This window comes from Pongo pygmaeus, chromosome 18, assembly GCF_028885625.2.
Source record: "Pongo pygmaeus isolate AG05252 chromosome 18, NHGRI_mPonPyg2-v2.0_pri, whole genome shotgun sequence".
Classification (NCBI taxonomy): Eukaryota; Metazoa; Chordata; class Mammalia; order Primates; family Hominidae; genus Pongo; species Pongo pygmaeus.
Genome location: NC_072391.2, coordinates 65,038,997 through 65,053,993, shown reverse-complemented (window position 1 = coordinate 65,053,993; position 14,997 = coordinate 65,038,997). Strand labels below are relative to the sequence as shown.

Here is a 14,997-nt window from a genome sequence, read left to right as displayed (position 1 = left end):
ACATCTGTGGTCCCAGCTACTCGGGTGGCTGAGGCACGAGAATCACCTGAACCCAGGAGGCAGAGGTTGCAGTAAGCCGAGATCGCGCCACTGCATTCCAGTCTGTGTGACAGAGTGAGACTCTGTCTCAAACCAAACTAACAAAAAAACCCCACATTCTCCTATCCAATAGTAGTTGATTTTAGAATGTTGAGCGAGTCTTGCATTCCTGGGATTAAACCCCTCTTGCTCATGGTGTATTTTTTTTTTAATTTTTATTTATTTTTGTTTTGTTTTTTAGAGATGAAGTCTTGCTCTGTCGCCCAGGCTGGAGTGCCAGTGGCGGGATCTCAGCTCACTGCAGCCTCTGCCTCTCTGGTTCCAGCGATTCTGCTGCCTCAGCCTCCTGGATAGCTGGGACTACAGGTGCCCGCCATCACGCCTGGCTAATTTTTTGTGTTTTTAGTAGAGACGAGGTTTCACCATGTCAGCCAGGATGGTCTCGATCTCCTAACCTCATGATCCGCCCGCCTCGGCCTCCCAAAGTGCTGGGATTACAGGCGTGAGCCGCCACGCCCAGCCACATTGCTAGATTTAATTTGCTAATATTTTGTTGAGGATTTTTGTGCCTAAGTTCATGAGAGGTATTGGTCTATAGTTCAGTTATTTATTTATTTATTTTTTGGCTCTCCCACCCCCCTGATAATCCCAAATCCTAGTGATAACCGTCTGCTCCATTTCATTCCCTCCATTAGATCCTCCTTATGTCTTACTTGATATCCTAACTGGTTCTCTGTGTCTAATGTCTCCTAAACTCTATCCTACCTATGTCTTTCTGCCAAATTAAAGAAAAAAATGCAGGCTGGGCACAGTGGCTCACACCTGTAATCCCAACACTTTGGGAGGCCGAGGTGGGCAGATCACCAGAGGTCAGGAGTTCGAGACCAGGCTGGCCAATATGGGGAAACCCTGTCTCTACTAAAAATGCAAAAATTAGCTGGGCATGGTGGCGCACACCTGTAATCCCAGCTGCTCGAGAAGCTGAGGCAGGAGAATTGCTTGAACCTGGGAAGCAGAGGTTGCAATGAGCCAAGATCACGCCACTGCACTCCAGCCTGGGTGACAGAGCAAGACTCCATCTCAAAGAAAAAGAAAAAGAAAAAAAAAATCAATGGTTCTTATTGCTTACCTGCATTAGTCAAGGTCTAGGCAGGAAACAGTCAGTGTACTCAAAGGGTTAATTAAAAACTCTTTAATGAAGGGATTATTCACAATAGTGTGAGTAGTAAAGGAAACATACAAGGGATAGTGGAGCACCCAGGGACTGGCAAGGTAGTGTCCCCACCCTAGGTGCAATGACGGAGTGGGGATGTGTCACTGGAACCCAGCAAAAGCTATGGTCATGGGAGAGAGGGGTCTTCCAAAGGAGCTGTGACCTTGGTTAAGGAACACAGCTCTGCCAGAACCACATCCTGGCAGGGAGAGAAGGCAGAAAATAAACACCTTGGCCTTTCTTCCTGCTCGCTGATCTCTTCCTGGTTCTTTCCGTTGGCTGGACTCAGATGGAAGCCAGAGGACCTGGAGCCCAGGGCTTTAGAGACTGACCTTCTGACTCCAGAGACAAAAAGCAGGGCAGAGAGGATCAGGTAGGGAAGGAGGAGCAGACCAAGAATACCGAGCACACCCACCTGTCAAAGTCCAAACTCCTAAGATTAACACTTTACACCACCAGTTCTGGCTCCTACTCACCTTGCTGACTTGTCACCCCTGAAATTAGGACTTTTCATCTTTTCATTTCCCACAGCTCCCTCGTTAGCTCCTCAGAAAAGGTGAGACATATGACCAGATTAGTATTGGTTTTGAACAGTGGATCAGAGGCAAACAGTCACCCCCAGAGCAGACAGTGGAAGGAACTTCCCTGGCTCACACTCATGAGGAAGGATGGAAGAAGAGTTGCTCCACACATGCACATGTTACAAAATGACCGTTTTTCTTTCTTGTTTTTATAGAGGCTCAGAGAAGTGAAGTAACCTGCTCAAGGTTTCATGCTGGTTGTAGCAGGTCATGAACACAGCCAGGCATGGAACCCTGGGAGAGTTACCTCGCCTCTTTGAGCATGTTTTCTCATCTGTACAACAGGGTTGCATGGACCTAGGGGCAGACTAAACACTGGCTGCCCTATTATACTCACTTCATATTAGCTCAGAATTATGACCCTCGTATTTCTACCCAACTTTTGAAGAAGAGACATCTAAGTCAGTCACAGATAGTTAATAGACATCTTTTTTTCAGAAAAAGATTCCCTATGTACTGACTCATATCTAATTGGCCAAGCCCAATTATAGGTATTCTACAAATATTAACTCAATCCTTAAATCCCCTGTGAGGTAGATAAAATTTCCCCATTTTACAGATGAGGAAATGGAGATACAGAGTGACTAAGGGACTTACCTGAGGTCACCCAGCTGGTAAGTGACAGAGCCAGGATTTGAACCCAGGCAAGGCCTTGTCAAATTGTATATAGCCTGTCCTGCCAAGGCACACTTCATTCCTGACCAGCATGTGGTGATGAGAAATGCATGTGGCCTTGGCAGGACTGGGTTTGTGGAGATCTTTGGAGGCATGTGAAGGATATGTGCAAGGATGTTAAAGACAAAGAGTGGGGAAATTTTAGGGGTGAGAAAGGGTAGCCACTGAAATAAACAAGGAAAACCAGCTCTGCCTGCTTGGGCAGGAAATACCTAGTCAGCAAGCCTGCCTGCCTTCATGCCATCTGGCTTCCTTGGGGGCCAGCCAATACCCCTTTATGGGTGTTGACGAAGCTTCCCTTTGAGTCACTGGCAGTAAAACAGGTTATTAAAAATTTTTCGGCTGGGCACAGTGGCTCACGCCTATAATCCCAGCACTTTGGGAGGCCGAGGCAGGCAGATCACAAGGTCAGGAGATCCAGACCATCCTGGCTAACACGGTGAAACCCCGTCTCTACCGAAAATACAAAAAATTAGCCAGGCGTGGTGGTGGATGCCTGTAGTCCCAGCTACTCGGGAGGCTGAGGCAGGAGAATGGCATGAATCCTGGAGGCGGAGCTTGCAGTGAGCCAAGAGCATGCCACTGCACTCCAGCCTGGGCGACAGAGCGAGACTCTGTCTAAAAAAAAAAAAAATTCTAGTCCATTCTGTTGTTTTAAGCTACTGATACTTATATATATTTTTCACTTCATATTGGCTCAAAATTATCATCATATTCCTACACAGCTTTTGAAGAGGAGACACCTAAGTCGGTCATAGATATGTAATAGATCATTTAAAAAAAAAGATTCCCGGCGGGGCGCGGTGGCTCACGCCTGTAATCCTAGCACTTTGGGAGGCCGAGGCGGGCAGATCACGAGGTCAAGAGATCGGGACCATCCTGGCCAACATGGTGAAACCCTGTCTCTACTAAAAATACAAAAAATTAGCCAGGCATGGTGGCGGGCTCCTGTAATCGCAGCTACTTGGAAGGCTGAGGCAGGAGAACCGCTTGAACCTGGGAGGTGGAGGTTGCGGTGAGCTGAGATCGTGCCATCGGACCACTCCAGCCTGGGCAAAAAGAGCGAAACTCCGTCTCAAAAAAAAAAAAAAAAGATTCCCTATGTAGTGGGTACATATATTCCCTATATATACCCAAATACAACTAGAGTGAGAAGGAACACGGTGTGAGAGTGGAGGAGGTGTACCCTGGGCATGAATTTACAGAAGACATGGACTGTGTCTCACTCCCTTAGCCCTGTAACAGTTGGTAATTAATGACCAGCAAAATTTGGCTGGGCACAGTGGCTCATGCCTGTAATCTTAGCACTTTGGGAGGCTGAGGCAGGAGGATCACCTGAGGTCAGGAGTTCGAGACCAGCCTGGCCAACATAGTGAAACCCTGTCTCTACTAAAAATACAAAAATTAGCCAGGTATGGTGGCGCATGCCTGTAATCCCAGCTACTGGGGAGGCTGAGACAGGAGAATCGCTTGAACCCAGGAGGCTGAGGTTGCAGTGGGCCAAGATCATGCCACGGCATTCCAGCCTGGGTGACAGAGATGAGACTCCGTCTCAAAAAAAAAAAAAAAAAAAACTTAAGTAGAATCTCACTATTTACCTAATGCTGCATGCTTGACACTGTCAAGCTCCTATAATAGCCATAACCTGTAAATAACCAAGACACCTGTAAAAGCAGACAGTGACCAAAATAGCTGAAGGGAGTCCAGGACATGAAAATTGTAGAAGATAACTGTGTGCTTGACCTGTTTTCTAAGAAAACTAGTAGAGAAGCCTGTAGGGGCAGAATTAGCAAAGAGAAAAGAGAGAGATGGTGGCCGGGCTCAGTGGCTCATGCCTGTAATCCCAGCACTTTGGGAGGTCAAGGCGGGTGGATCACCTGAGGTCAGGAGTTCGAGACCAGCCTGGCCAACATGGTGAAACCCTGTCTCTACTAAAAATACAAAAATTAGCTGGGTATGGTGGCGTGTGCCTGTAACCCCAGCTACTTGGGAGGCTGAGGCAGGGAGAATCGCTTGAACCGGAGCGGCAAAGGTTGCAGTGAGCCGAGATTGCACCATTACACTCCAGCCTAGGCGACAGAGTGAGACTCCGTCTCAAAAAAAAAAAAGAGAGATGGAGAAAGTAGAAAAGGAAAGCAAGGTGACTGAGTGGCCACAGACACTGTTTACCATCAGAAAGAATGAAAGATGGTTAAAATGAAACAGAACCCCAGTGAGAGTACAGGAGGCAAGCCAAGCTTCACAGTCACAGAGAGTGGAGACAAGAGGCATGAAATTGGCAGGGATCTGGAGTTAGAGGCAGCCCAAGTCGTGTGTAATTTAGTGGTTCACAAAGGAACAGGTGTACTTCAGACAGAATCGAGCAGTACAGGATGTTATACTGGGCTATGCTGACAAACCATCCCCTACTGTAGACATTTTCTTAGTCCAGTACACTTGTGTCTACAGTAGGAGCAAAAGAGATGCTGGGCTTGAAAATGAAATTAAGAAAACAATTTCGCCAGCCGTGGTGTCTCACGCCTAAATCCCAGTGCTTTGGGTGGCCGAGGTGGGAGGATCACTTGAAGCCAGGAATTTAAGACCAGCCTGGGCAACATAGTAAGATGCTGTCTCTATATTAAAATTAAAAAAAAAAAAACTTTTTTATTAAAAAGCCAGGCTCAGTGGCTCACGCTTATAATCCCACCACCTTGGGAGGCTGAGCTGAGAGGATCGCTTGAGGCCAGGAGTTTGAGGCCAGAGTTTGAGACCAGCCTAGGCAACACAGCGAGACCCCATCTCTACAAAAAATAAAAAATTAGGCCAGGCTCAGTGGCTCATGTCTGTAATCCCAGCACTTCCGGAGGCCCAGGTGAGCGGATCAGCTGAGGTCAGGAGTTTGAGACCAGCGAACATGGTGAAACCCCGCCTCTACTAAAAATACAAAAAAAATTAGCCAGGTGTGATGGCGTGTGCCTGTAATCCCAGCTAGTCAGGAGACTGAGGCAAGAGAATCGCCTCAGCCTCAGAGCTCGGTTGGTGGAAGTTGCAGTAAGCCAAGATCGCACCACTGCATTCCAGCCTGGGTGATACAGCAAGACTCTGTCTTAAAAAAAAAAAAAAAAAAAGTATGTCCTAAATGCCACTGGATTGTGGGGTTTGTTTTTTGGAGTTTTTTTTTTTGAGACAGGGTCTTGCTCTGTCACCCAGGCTGGAGTGCAATGGCATGATCATAACCCACTATAGCCTGAAACTCCTGGGCACAAGTAATCCTCCCACCTCAGCCTCCCAAAGTGCTGGGATTACAGGCATGAGGCATTGCACCCAGCGGCCACTGAATTGTTCACTTTAAAATGGTTAATTTTGGCTGGGTACAGAGTTTTAGTATGGAATGATGAAGAAGTCCTGGAGGTGGATGTTGGTGATGGTTGCACAATACGAATGTATTAGTGCACTGAACTGTACACCTAAAAATGGTTTAAAATGGTAAATTCTGTAATGTACATTTTTCCACTTCCCAAAAAGGATTATAGCCAGGCACCATGGCTCATGCCTATAATCCCAGCAATTTGGGAGGCCAAGGCAGGAGGATTGCTTGAGCCCAGGAGTTTGAGACCAGCCTTGGCAACATGATGGAACCCTGTCTCTACAAAAAATACAAAAAATTAGCCAGGTATGATTAGCAGGGCGTGATGACACGCACCTATAGTCCCAGCCACTTACCTGAACCCAGGAGGCGGAGGTTGCAGTGAGTCAAGATCGCTCCACTGGACTCTAGCCTGGGTGACAGAGTGAGACTCTGTGTCAAAAAAAAAAAAAAAAAGCCAGGTGTGGTGGCTAATTGAAATAAGGTTCTTTGTCTGAGTTATAAGTGGTCCTGGGCCAAATATGCAGATGCAATGCTACTCCCTGGATTTGGCTAGATCAGGGAGCTTGTGCTGGTGTTCCATTAGTAGGACCAGAGGTACATATATCTGTCACTTTGTGTTTGAAATGCAAGCTTTTTATTTAAAAAGTGAGGAAGGATTCCTTTTAGAACCAATTTTCCTTTTTTTTTGTTTTTGTTTTTGAGACAGAGTCTCAATCTGTCACCCAGGCTGGAGTGCAGTGGCGCGATCTCGGCTCACTGCAAGCTCTGCCTCCTGGGTTCACGCCATTCTCCCGCCTCAGCCTCCCGAGTAGCTGGGACTACAGGCGCCCGCCATCACGGCTGGATAATTTTGTTTTTGTATTTTTAGTAGAGATGGGGTTTCACCATGTTAGCCAGGATGGTCTCGATCTCCTGACCTCATGATTCGCCCTTCTCAGCCTCCCAAAGAACTGAGATTACAAGCATGAGCCACCGTGCCTGGCCTTTTTTTTTTTTTTTTTTTTTTTTTTTTAATTATTCCCCTTTATCCCCTTTCTCTACTCTGGTTTCCCTATCCCCTGTAAATGTATTTAGTATGTATCCTTTTGTTTGTATAAGTTCCTATGAAGCATTTTTGTTTCTGTGTTTGTGTGTGGGTTTTTGTTTTGTTTTGTTTTGTTTGAGACAGAGTCTTGCTCTGTCACCCAAGCTGGAGTGCAGTGGCATTATCTCAGCTCACTGCAACCTCTGCTTCCCGGGTTCAAACGATTCTCCTGCCTCAGCCTCCTGAGTAGCTGGGACTACAGGCGTGCACAATCACACCCAGCTAATTTTTTTATTTTTTGGTATAGATGGGGTTTTGCCATGTTGATCAGGCTGGTTGTGAACTCCTGACCTCAGGTGATCCGCCCACCTCTGCCTCCCAAAGTGCTGGAATTACAGGCGTGAGCCACTGCACTCAGCCTGTGTGTGTATTTTTAGTTTATATAAATAATGTATTAGAGCTTGCTATGTTTTCTTTTTTTTTACCAAGTTCATTCATGTGACTGTATTCATCTAGTATTGTTTCTAATTTGCAGTGAACCCCAGTGGGTACATCCCCGACACTTTACCTGCCCACTTCTGATCCCCAGATTGTCTCCAACTCTGCACCTCAGACATGATGTGGTAAATATCTTTGTATCCCTTATCAGTGGATCCCTGTGAGAACTTCTTTGGGAACACACATACACACACACACGAGTAGAATTTGTGAGTCACAAAATGCGTAGTTTTAATTATAAATAAAGCCAGATTACTTCTTATTCAGAACAGCTGTACGATTCTGTATCACTATCAGCAGCACGTGAGGATAGAACCTCCAGTATGTTTTCAACTTCTCATGGTGGCCATGAGAAGCTGGTGACACCAGTGAGCAGGCGCATCCAGAAAACACTTTACTGAGCGCAGTGAGTTCATTAATTTATTCAGTCACTAATCAGTGGAGGGCCTGCTGTGTTTGTGGCCCTGAGGACACAAAAGAGGAGTAAGTTTAGTTCCTATTGCAAGTATATAGAAGGTCCAGAGGGAGGAGCTCCTGGGGGGGTACAGTCAGAAAAGATTTACAGAGGAGGGAAGATGCAAGGTAGAGAGGAGTTCCAGGAGTTGGTCATCTCAAAGAAAGCAGAAGCTGTGCTATGCAGAGGGACCTGCCACAGAGTCTTAATTTTTTTTTTTTTTTTTTTTGTCTAGGCACAGTGTGACTTGCTCCTGTAATCCTAGCACTTTGGGAGGCCAGGGTGGGCAGATCACTTGAGGCCAGGAGTTTGAGACCAGCCTGGGTGACATAGTGAAACCCTGTCTCTACAAAAAATGCAAAAATTAGCCAGGCACAGTGGTGTGCACCTGTAATCCCAGCTACTCGGGAGGCTGAGGTGGGAGAATCCCTTGAGCCTGTGAAGTGGAGGCTGCAATGAGCCATGATCAAGCCATTGCACTCCAGCCTGGGCAACAGAGCAAGAATCTGTCTCAAAATAAAAATTGTCATAGTGACCAAGATCAGGAGTAGTTAGCTTTTTAAAGGTAATTGATAGGCCAGGCACAGTGGCTCACCCCTGTGATCCCAACACTTTGGGAAGCTAAGGCAGACAGATCACCTGAGATCAGGAGTTTAAGGCCAGCCTGGCCAACATGGTGAAACCCCATCTCTACTAAAAAATAAAAAAACTAGCTAGGCATGATGACACATGCATGCAGTCCCAGTTACTCGGGAGGCTAAGGCATGAGAATCATTTGAACCCAGGAGGCAGAGGTTGCAGTGAGCTGAGATTGTGCCACTGCACTCCAGCCTGGATGACAGAGTGAGACTCCATCTCAAAAAAGAATCAATAAATGTAATTGGTAAACAAAGGGACCATATGGTGTTTATAAAATTATTGGTAAAATGATGTTACTGAAGGTAATACATAGAAGTTAAAATAGTTGTGTTAGAGATTTTTCCCTCTTAATGACAGATTTGTCCTTTTAATCATAGTACAGAGGGTGAGAAGGTTCAGGAAAGTGTACATATGACAAACAGGACATTTCGTTATGGCTCCAAATGTAGATAATTTTTCACATGCGTTAAACATAGTTCAGAGGTTCTCAGCTGGTGGCTGCACACTAGGATCACCTGAGGGGCTTTAAAAGTGAACGATAAAAGTGAATGATGAGGCCAGGCATGGTGGCTCACGCCTGTAATCCCAGTACTTTGGGCAGCCGAGGTGGGCGGATCACTTGAAGTCGGGAGTTCAAGACCAGTGCCACTCCACTCCAGCCTGGGTGACAGAGCAAGACTCTGTCTCAAAAAAAAGGTGAATAATGGTCACCTCACATCCATCAGAATGGCTAACCAACAAAAAACACCAGAAAATAACAAGGGTTGGTAAGGATGTGGAGAAATCAGAAGCCTTGCACACTGTTGGAGGGAATGTAAAATGGTACAGTCACTGTGGAAAACAGTATGGTGGTTCCTCAGAAAATTAAAAATTTAATTACCATGACCCGGCAATTCCACTTCTGGGTATATGCCCCAAACAAATGAAAGCAGAGTCTAGAAGAGATATCTGTACACCATGTTCATATCAGTATTATTCACAGTAGCTAAAACATGGAAGCAACCCAGATGTCCATTGATAGAGGAATGGATCAGCCATACAATGGCATATTACTCAGCCTTGAAAAGGAAGGAAGTCCTGACATATGCTACAAGGTTTGTAAGGGTGAACCTTGAAGACATTATGCTAACCAAAATAAGCCAGTCACAAAAGCACAAATAATGCATGATTTCACTTAGATGAGGTATCTAAAGTAGTCAAATTCATAGAGACAAAATAGAATGATGGTTGCCAGGGGCTGGGGTGGGGGTAGAGGGAATGGGAAGTTATTATTTAATGGGAATAATGGGTATTATTTAGTGAGTTTTTAGTTTTGCAAGGTGGAAAGAGTTACAGAAGTAACCATCACCAGGGTGGTGGTGATGGTTACACAACAATGTAAATGTATTTATTTATTTATTTACTTATTTATTTTATTTTATTTTATTTGAGACAGAGTCTTGCTCTGTCGTCCAGGCTGGAGTGCAGTGGCTTGATCTCAGCTCACTGCAACCTCCGCCTCCCAGGTTCCAGCAATTCTCCTGTCTCCACCTCCCGAGTAGCTGGAACTACAGGCACACGCCACCACGCCCGGCTAATTTTTGTATTTTTAGTAGAGATGGGGTTTCACGATGTTGGTCAGGCTGGTCTCAAACTCCTCACCTCAGGTGATCCACCCACCTTGGCTTCCCAAAGTGCTGGGATTACAGGCATGAACCACCGCGCCCAGCTGTAAATGTATTTAATACCACTGATGTATATACTTAAAAATAGTTAAGATGGTCTGGACATGGTGGCTCACGCCTGTAATCCCAGCACTTTGGGAGGCCAAGGTGGGTAGGTCGCTTGAGCTCAGGAGTTCGAGACCAGCCTGGCCAACATGGCAAAACCTCATCACTACCAAAAATACAAAAATTAGCCAGGGGTGATGGCACACACCTGTAATCCCAGCTACTCATGTGGCTAAGGCAGGAGAATCGCTCGAAACCAGGAGGGGGAGGTTGCAGTAAGCCAAGATTGTGCCACTGCACTCCAGCCTGGGCGACAGAGTGAGACTCTGTCTTTAAAAAGAAAACAAAAAAGTAGGCCGGGCGCGGTGGCTCATGCCTGTAATCCCAGCACTTTGGGAGGCTGAGGCAGGCGGATCACAAGGTCAGGAGATTGAGACCATCCTGGCTAACATGGTGATACCCCGTCTCTACTAAAAATACAAAAAAAAATTAGCTGGGCGTGGTGGGGGGCGTCTGTTGTCCCAGCTACTTGGGAGGCTGAGGCGGGAGGGAGAATGGCGTGAACCCGGCAGGCGGAGCTTGCAGTGAGCCAAGACCGTGCCACTGCACTCCAGCCTGGGCGACAGAGCGAGACTCCGTCTCAGAAAAAAAAAAAAAAAAAGTAAATTTTACGTATATTGTACCACAATTTTAAAAATTACATTAAAGTTTTAAAAGAGAAAAAGAAAATGATGGTGATGTGGCCCACATCACTCTTGTCTGTTTCAGTGGGTCTAGGGTTACCAGTGATGCTAATATGGAGTGGGGAACTGCTGGTTTAGCTGAGGGAAATGTTGGATGGGGAACCCGGATATTCTGAGCACACCTACATCTCATCTTGGTTTTCCCACATGACATTGATCCCAAGCAAAATACTTTTATTTGGTTTTGTTCTTTATTGTATAACCCTTGTGATCAGAAGAAAAACTCTACAATGAATAAGACATAATCATGTCTCAGAAAATTTGGCAAAGTTCAAAAATTGAAAAGAAACAATAAAAATCATTCATAATCCCATCAACCTCAGCAATCAATAAATTCAGGAGTATTCTAGTCCTTCTGTAGCATTGAATAGTTCTTCTACAGCATTGAATAGAGATATTTTTATAGATATATTACAGATATCCTTATATATATATACACTCATACCTATTATACTTCTTTTGTATGCTTTTTTTTAAAAAAATCCATACTTCTGATAGTGTGTGTTTTCTCCTTTCAGTGACAATGTGGTGAATGTCTTTCAGGTTATTGAGGGTCTTCTACTTCATGGTTTTCAGTAGCTCCACAGCATTCTTTATCTAACCCACTTGTTTTGGACATCTAGATTGTCTCCCAGTTTTTCACTATGATAGCCAATGCTGTAGTAAATATCTGTACACAAAAAAACCTTTTTTCCTTTTTTGAGACAGTCTCACTCTATTGCCCAGGCTAGAGTGCAGTGGCACTGTCATAGCTCACTGCAGTCTTGACTCCTGGGCTCAAGCGATCCTCCTACCTCAGCCTCCCAAATAGATGGGACTACAGGCATGTGCCACCATGCCAGGCTAATTTTTTTTTTCTTTTTAGTAAAGATGGGTGTCTCACTACATTGCTTGTGCTGATCTTGAATTGTTGATCTCAAGCAATCCTTCTGCTTTGGCCCCCCAAAGTGCTGAGATTGCAGACATGAGCCACCACACCCAGCCCAATAAAATCTTTTTTTTTTCTTTTTTTTTTTTGAGACGAAGTCTCGCCCTGTTGCCCAGGCTGGAGTGCACTGGCGCGATCTCGGCTCACTGCAAGCTCCACCTCCTGGGTTCATACCATTCTCCTGCCTCAGCCTCCTGAGTAGCTGGGACTACAGGCGCCCGCCACCACGCCCGGCTAATTTTTTCTATTTTTCAGTAGAGACGGGTTTCACTGTGTTAGTCAGGATGGTCTTGATCTCCTGACCTCGTGATCCGCCCGCCTCGGCCTCCCAAAGTGCTGGGATTACAGGCGTGAGCCACCGCACCCGGCCTAATAAAATCTTTTTAAGCATACTTTTTCTTTTAGCCAGTTTGATGAAAAAAGTTTTTTGGTATTTTTTTTTCTAGTGAGCATTTTCCTATGTTTGCTACCATAAAAATTTTAATTATACTTAATCTGTATAGCAATTAGTTCTTTCACTTTCCTCTTGAACTGGTTTTTGTTTTCCATTCTTCTTTTTCTTTTTTTTTTTTTTTTTTTTGAGACAGAGTCTCATTCTGTCACACACGCTGGAGTGCAGTGGCACAATCTCGGATCACAGCAACTTTCACCTCCCAGGTTCAAGTGATTCTCCTGCCTCAGCCCCTCGAGTAGCTGGGAGTACAGGCTTGTACCACCACACCCAGCTAATTTTTTATATTTTTGGTAGAGATGGGGTTTCACCACGTTGGCCAGGCTGGTCTCGAACTCCTGACCTCAAGCGATCCGCCTGCCTCAGCCTCCCAAAGTGCTAGGATTACAGGCGTGAGCCACCGCACCCGGCCTCCATTCTTTCTTTCTTTGTTTTTTTTTTTTTTGGACAGAGTCTCACTCTTGTCGCCCAGGCTGGAGTACAGTGGTGTGATCTTGGCTCACTGCAATCTCCGCTTCCTGGGTTCAAATGATTCTCCTTCCTCAGCTTCCTGAATAGCTGGGATTACAGGCATCTGCCACCACACCTGGCTAGTTTTTTTTGTATTTTTAGTAGAGATGGGGTTTGGCCATGTTGACTCGGCTGGTTTTGAACTCCTTACTTCAGGTGATCCACCCGCCTTGGCCTCCCAAAGTGCTGGGATTACAGGTGTGAGCCACTGTGCCTGGCCTCCACTCTTCTTTTTCTTTGTCATATATAGAATCATGAACTTTTATAGCAAGAAGGAACCTTAAAGATCAATCACTCCCCTTATTATACATTTAAGGCCCTGAAGGTTGAATCTTTTGACCAGGGTTACACAGAAAATTAAGTAGCAGAACAGAGATTTAAACTCAACTTTATTCATTTTCCATTTTTCCTCCTATCCTTCAGTCTCCATGTAAGAAGAAGATTCTGTAGTTTTTCATCTTGGAACAGTATTTCTTTTTTCTTTGGAGACAAGGTCTTGCACTGTTGCCCAGGCTGGAGTGCAGTAGCACAATCATAGCTCACTACAGTTGTGAACTCCTAGGTTCATGTGATCCTTTCACCTCAGCCTCCCAGGTAGCTAGGACTACAACAAGCGCATGCCACCACATCCGGCTATTTTTTAATATATTTTTTTTTACTAGAGATGACATCTCACCACGTTCCCCAGGCTACTCTCAAACTCCTGACCTCAAGTGATCTTCCCACCTCGGCCTCATGAAATGCTGGGGTTACAGGCATGCATGACCCACCATGCCTGGCCTCGAGTCATATTTCATTTGTGCTTTTCTGGCAGAGAACTTGTTACTTCCTTATTTGAAAGTAGCCTTCGCACCACTGCACTCCAGCCTGGGCGACAGAGCGAGACTCCATCTCAAAAAAAAAAAAGAAAGTAGCCTCAGCTGAGTGTCCTCTCCAGTGATAACCAGTGTAATGCTTGCTCTTCTAGGAGCCATGTCTGACCAGGACGTTTGGAAGATCATATCCATGCCGGAGGCTCTTGTGAGGAGATGAGTTGGTAAAGAGAGAGGCCGGGATGAAGATGCTGCCAGGAGTGGGCGTGTTTGGGACTGGCAGCTCCGCCCGAGTTCTGGTCCCGCTGCTGAGGGCAGAAGGGTTCACTGTTGAGGCCCTGTGGGGGAAGACTGAGGAGGAGGCGAAGCAGCTTGCTGAGGAGATGAACATCGCCTTCTACACCAGCCGGACTGATGACATCTTGCTGCATCAAGATGTGGATCTGGTGTGCATCAGCATCCCCCCTCCACTCACCCGGCAGATATCCGTGAAGGCTCTAGGTACGCCCGGCAGGCCACAGCAGGGGCAGATCATGTCTCCCTCTGGGCAGTCCTCTGAGGGTCACTCCTCTCCTCTGAGCTCTCCTTCCTGGGCTCGCACCTGCAGGGAGAACTCTGGGACATCACTTGTCCCTGAAGCAGTGCTTGGGGAGGGCATGAAAAAAGACATAGCCTAACCTACCTCCCATCTATAAATCCCTGAACAGAAATTAAGGAAATACTCTAAGAGACAGCCATCAAGGGGCTGGAGATGGTTGCATCTCAGGCAACGTAAAGTTTGTCTCTGTGAAGTTAGAGGTCAGAGCCCTGGGTGGCGGGGATTTGGTTGTGACTAGTGTGTTTGTTCTCCCATTTCTGGGGCACACAGCACCACAGGAAGGAGAGGCTGTGTAGCAAGGCTACCATTTCCCATGTTTTGTCAGCGTTTGACTATAGTGAGCACACACCCTTCCTGCCAAACTGCAGTCTTGTATTGCCGGAGGACAGGAAGGCTCTGCCAGCATTGGGCTTCCCTGACAGGATCCGTCGACAGCCTGCTTACACGACATCTCCACTCCCTTGGGAAGTTTTGGGCTTGGTAACCTCCTGCCCCTGACTGGGCATGGCCTGCTGAGCTGTTCTCCTGCAGTTCCCGTTGGTCTTCTCTTTCCAGTCAACTGGAGTCAACTTCTTCTCTTTATCTAATATAAATCAGAACCTAGTTTAGTAAGTAAACAAACCAGTAAACATTCAGCCAGCAATTTTTATTTTATTTTGAGACAGAGTTTCGCTCTTGTCACCCAGGCTGGAGTGCAATGGCGCAATCCTGGCTCACTGCAACCTTCGCCTCCTAGGTTCAAGTGATTCTCCTGCCTCAGCCTCCCGACTAGCT

General features: G+C 46.1%; 1 protein-coding gene across 3 annotated transcripts in view; it reads left to right on the top strand.

The window, feature by feature from the left end:
* Nucleotides 1-14,997, top strand: part of GFOD2 (Gfo/Idh/MocA-like oxidoreductase domain containing 2) — a 51,278-nt gene that overhangs the window by 26,256 nt on the left and 10,025 nt on the right. Inside the window, exons 2-4 of one of the 3 annotated variants that reach the window (XM_063654393.1) lie at nt 6,013-6,160; nt 7,417-7,504; nt 13,781-14,126. In XM_063654393.1, the coding sequence (XP_063510463.1) occupies nt 13,868-14,126 (259 nt within the window). In that variant the 5' untranslated portion in view covers nt 6,013-6,160; nt 7,417-7,504; nt 13,781-13,867. The remainder of the gene's footprint in view (nt 1-6,012; nt 6,161-7,416; nt 7,505-13,780; nt 14,127-14,997) is intronic. The other 2 variants (XM_054453973.2, XM_054453972.2) reach the window with 2 other exon arrangements.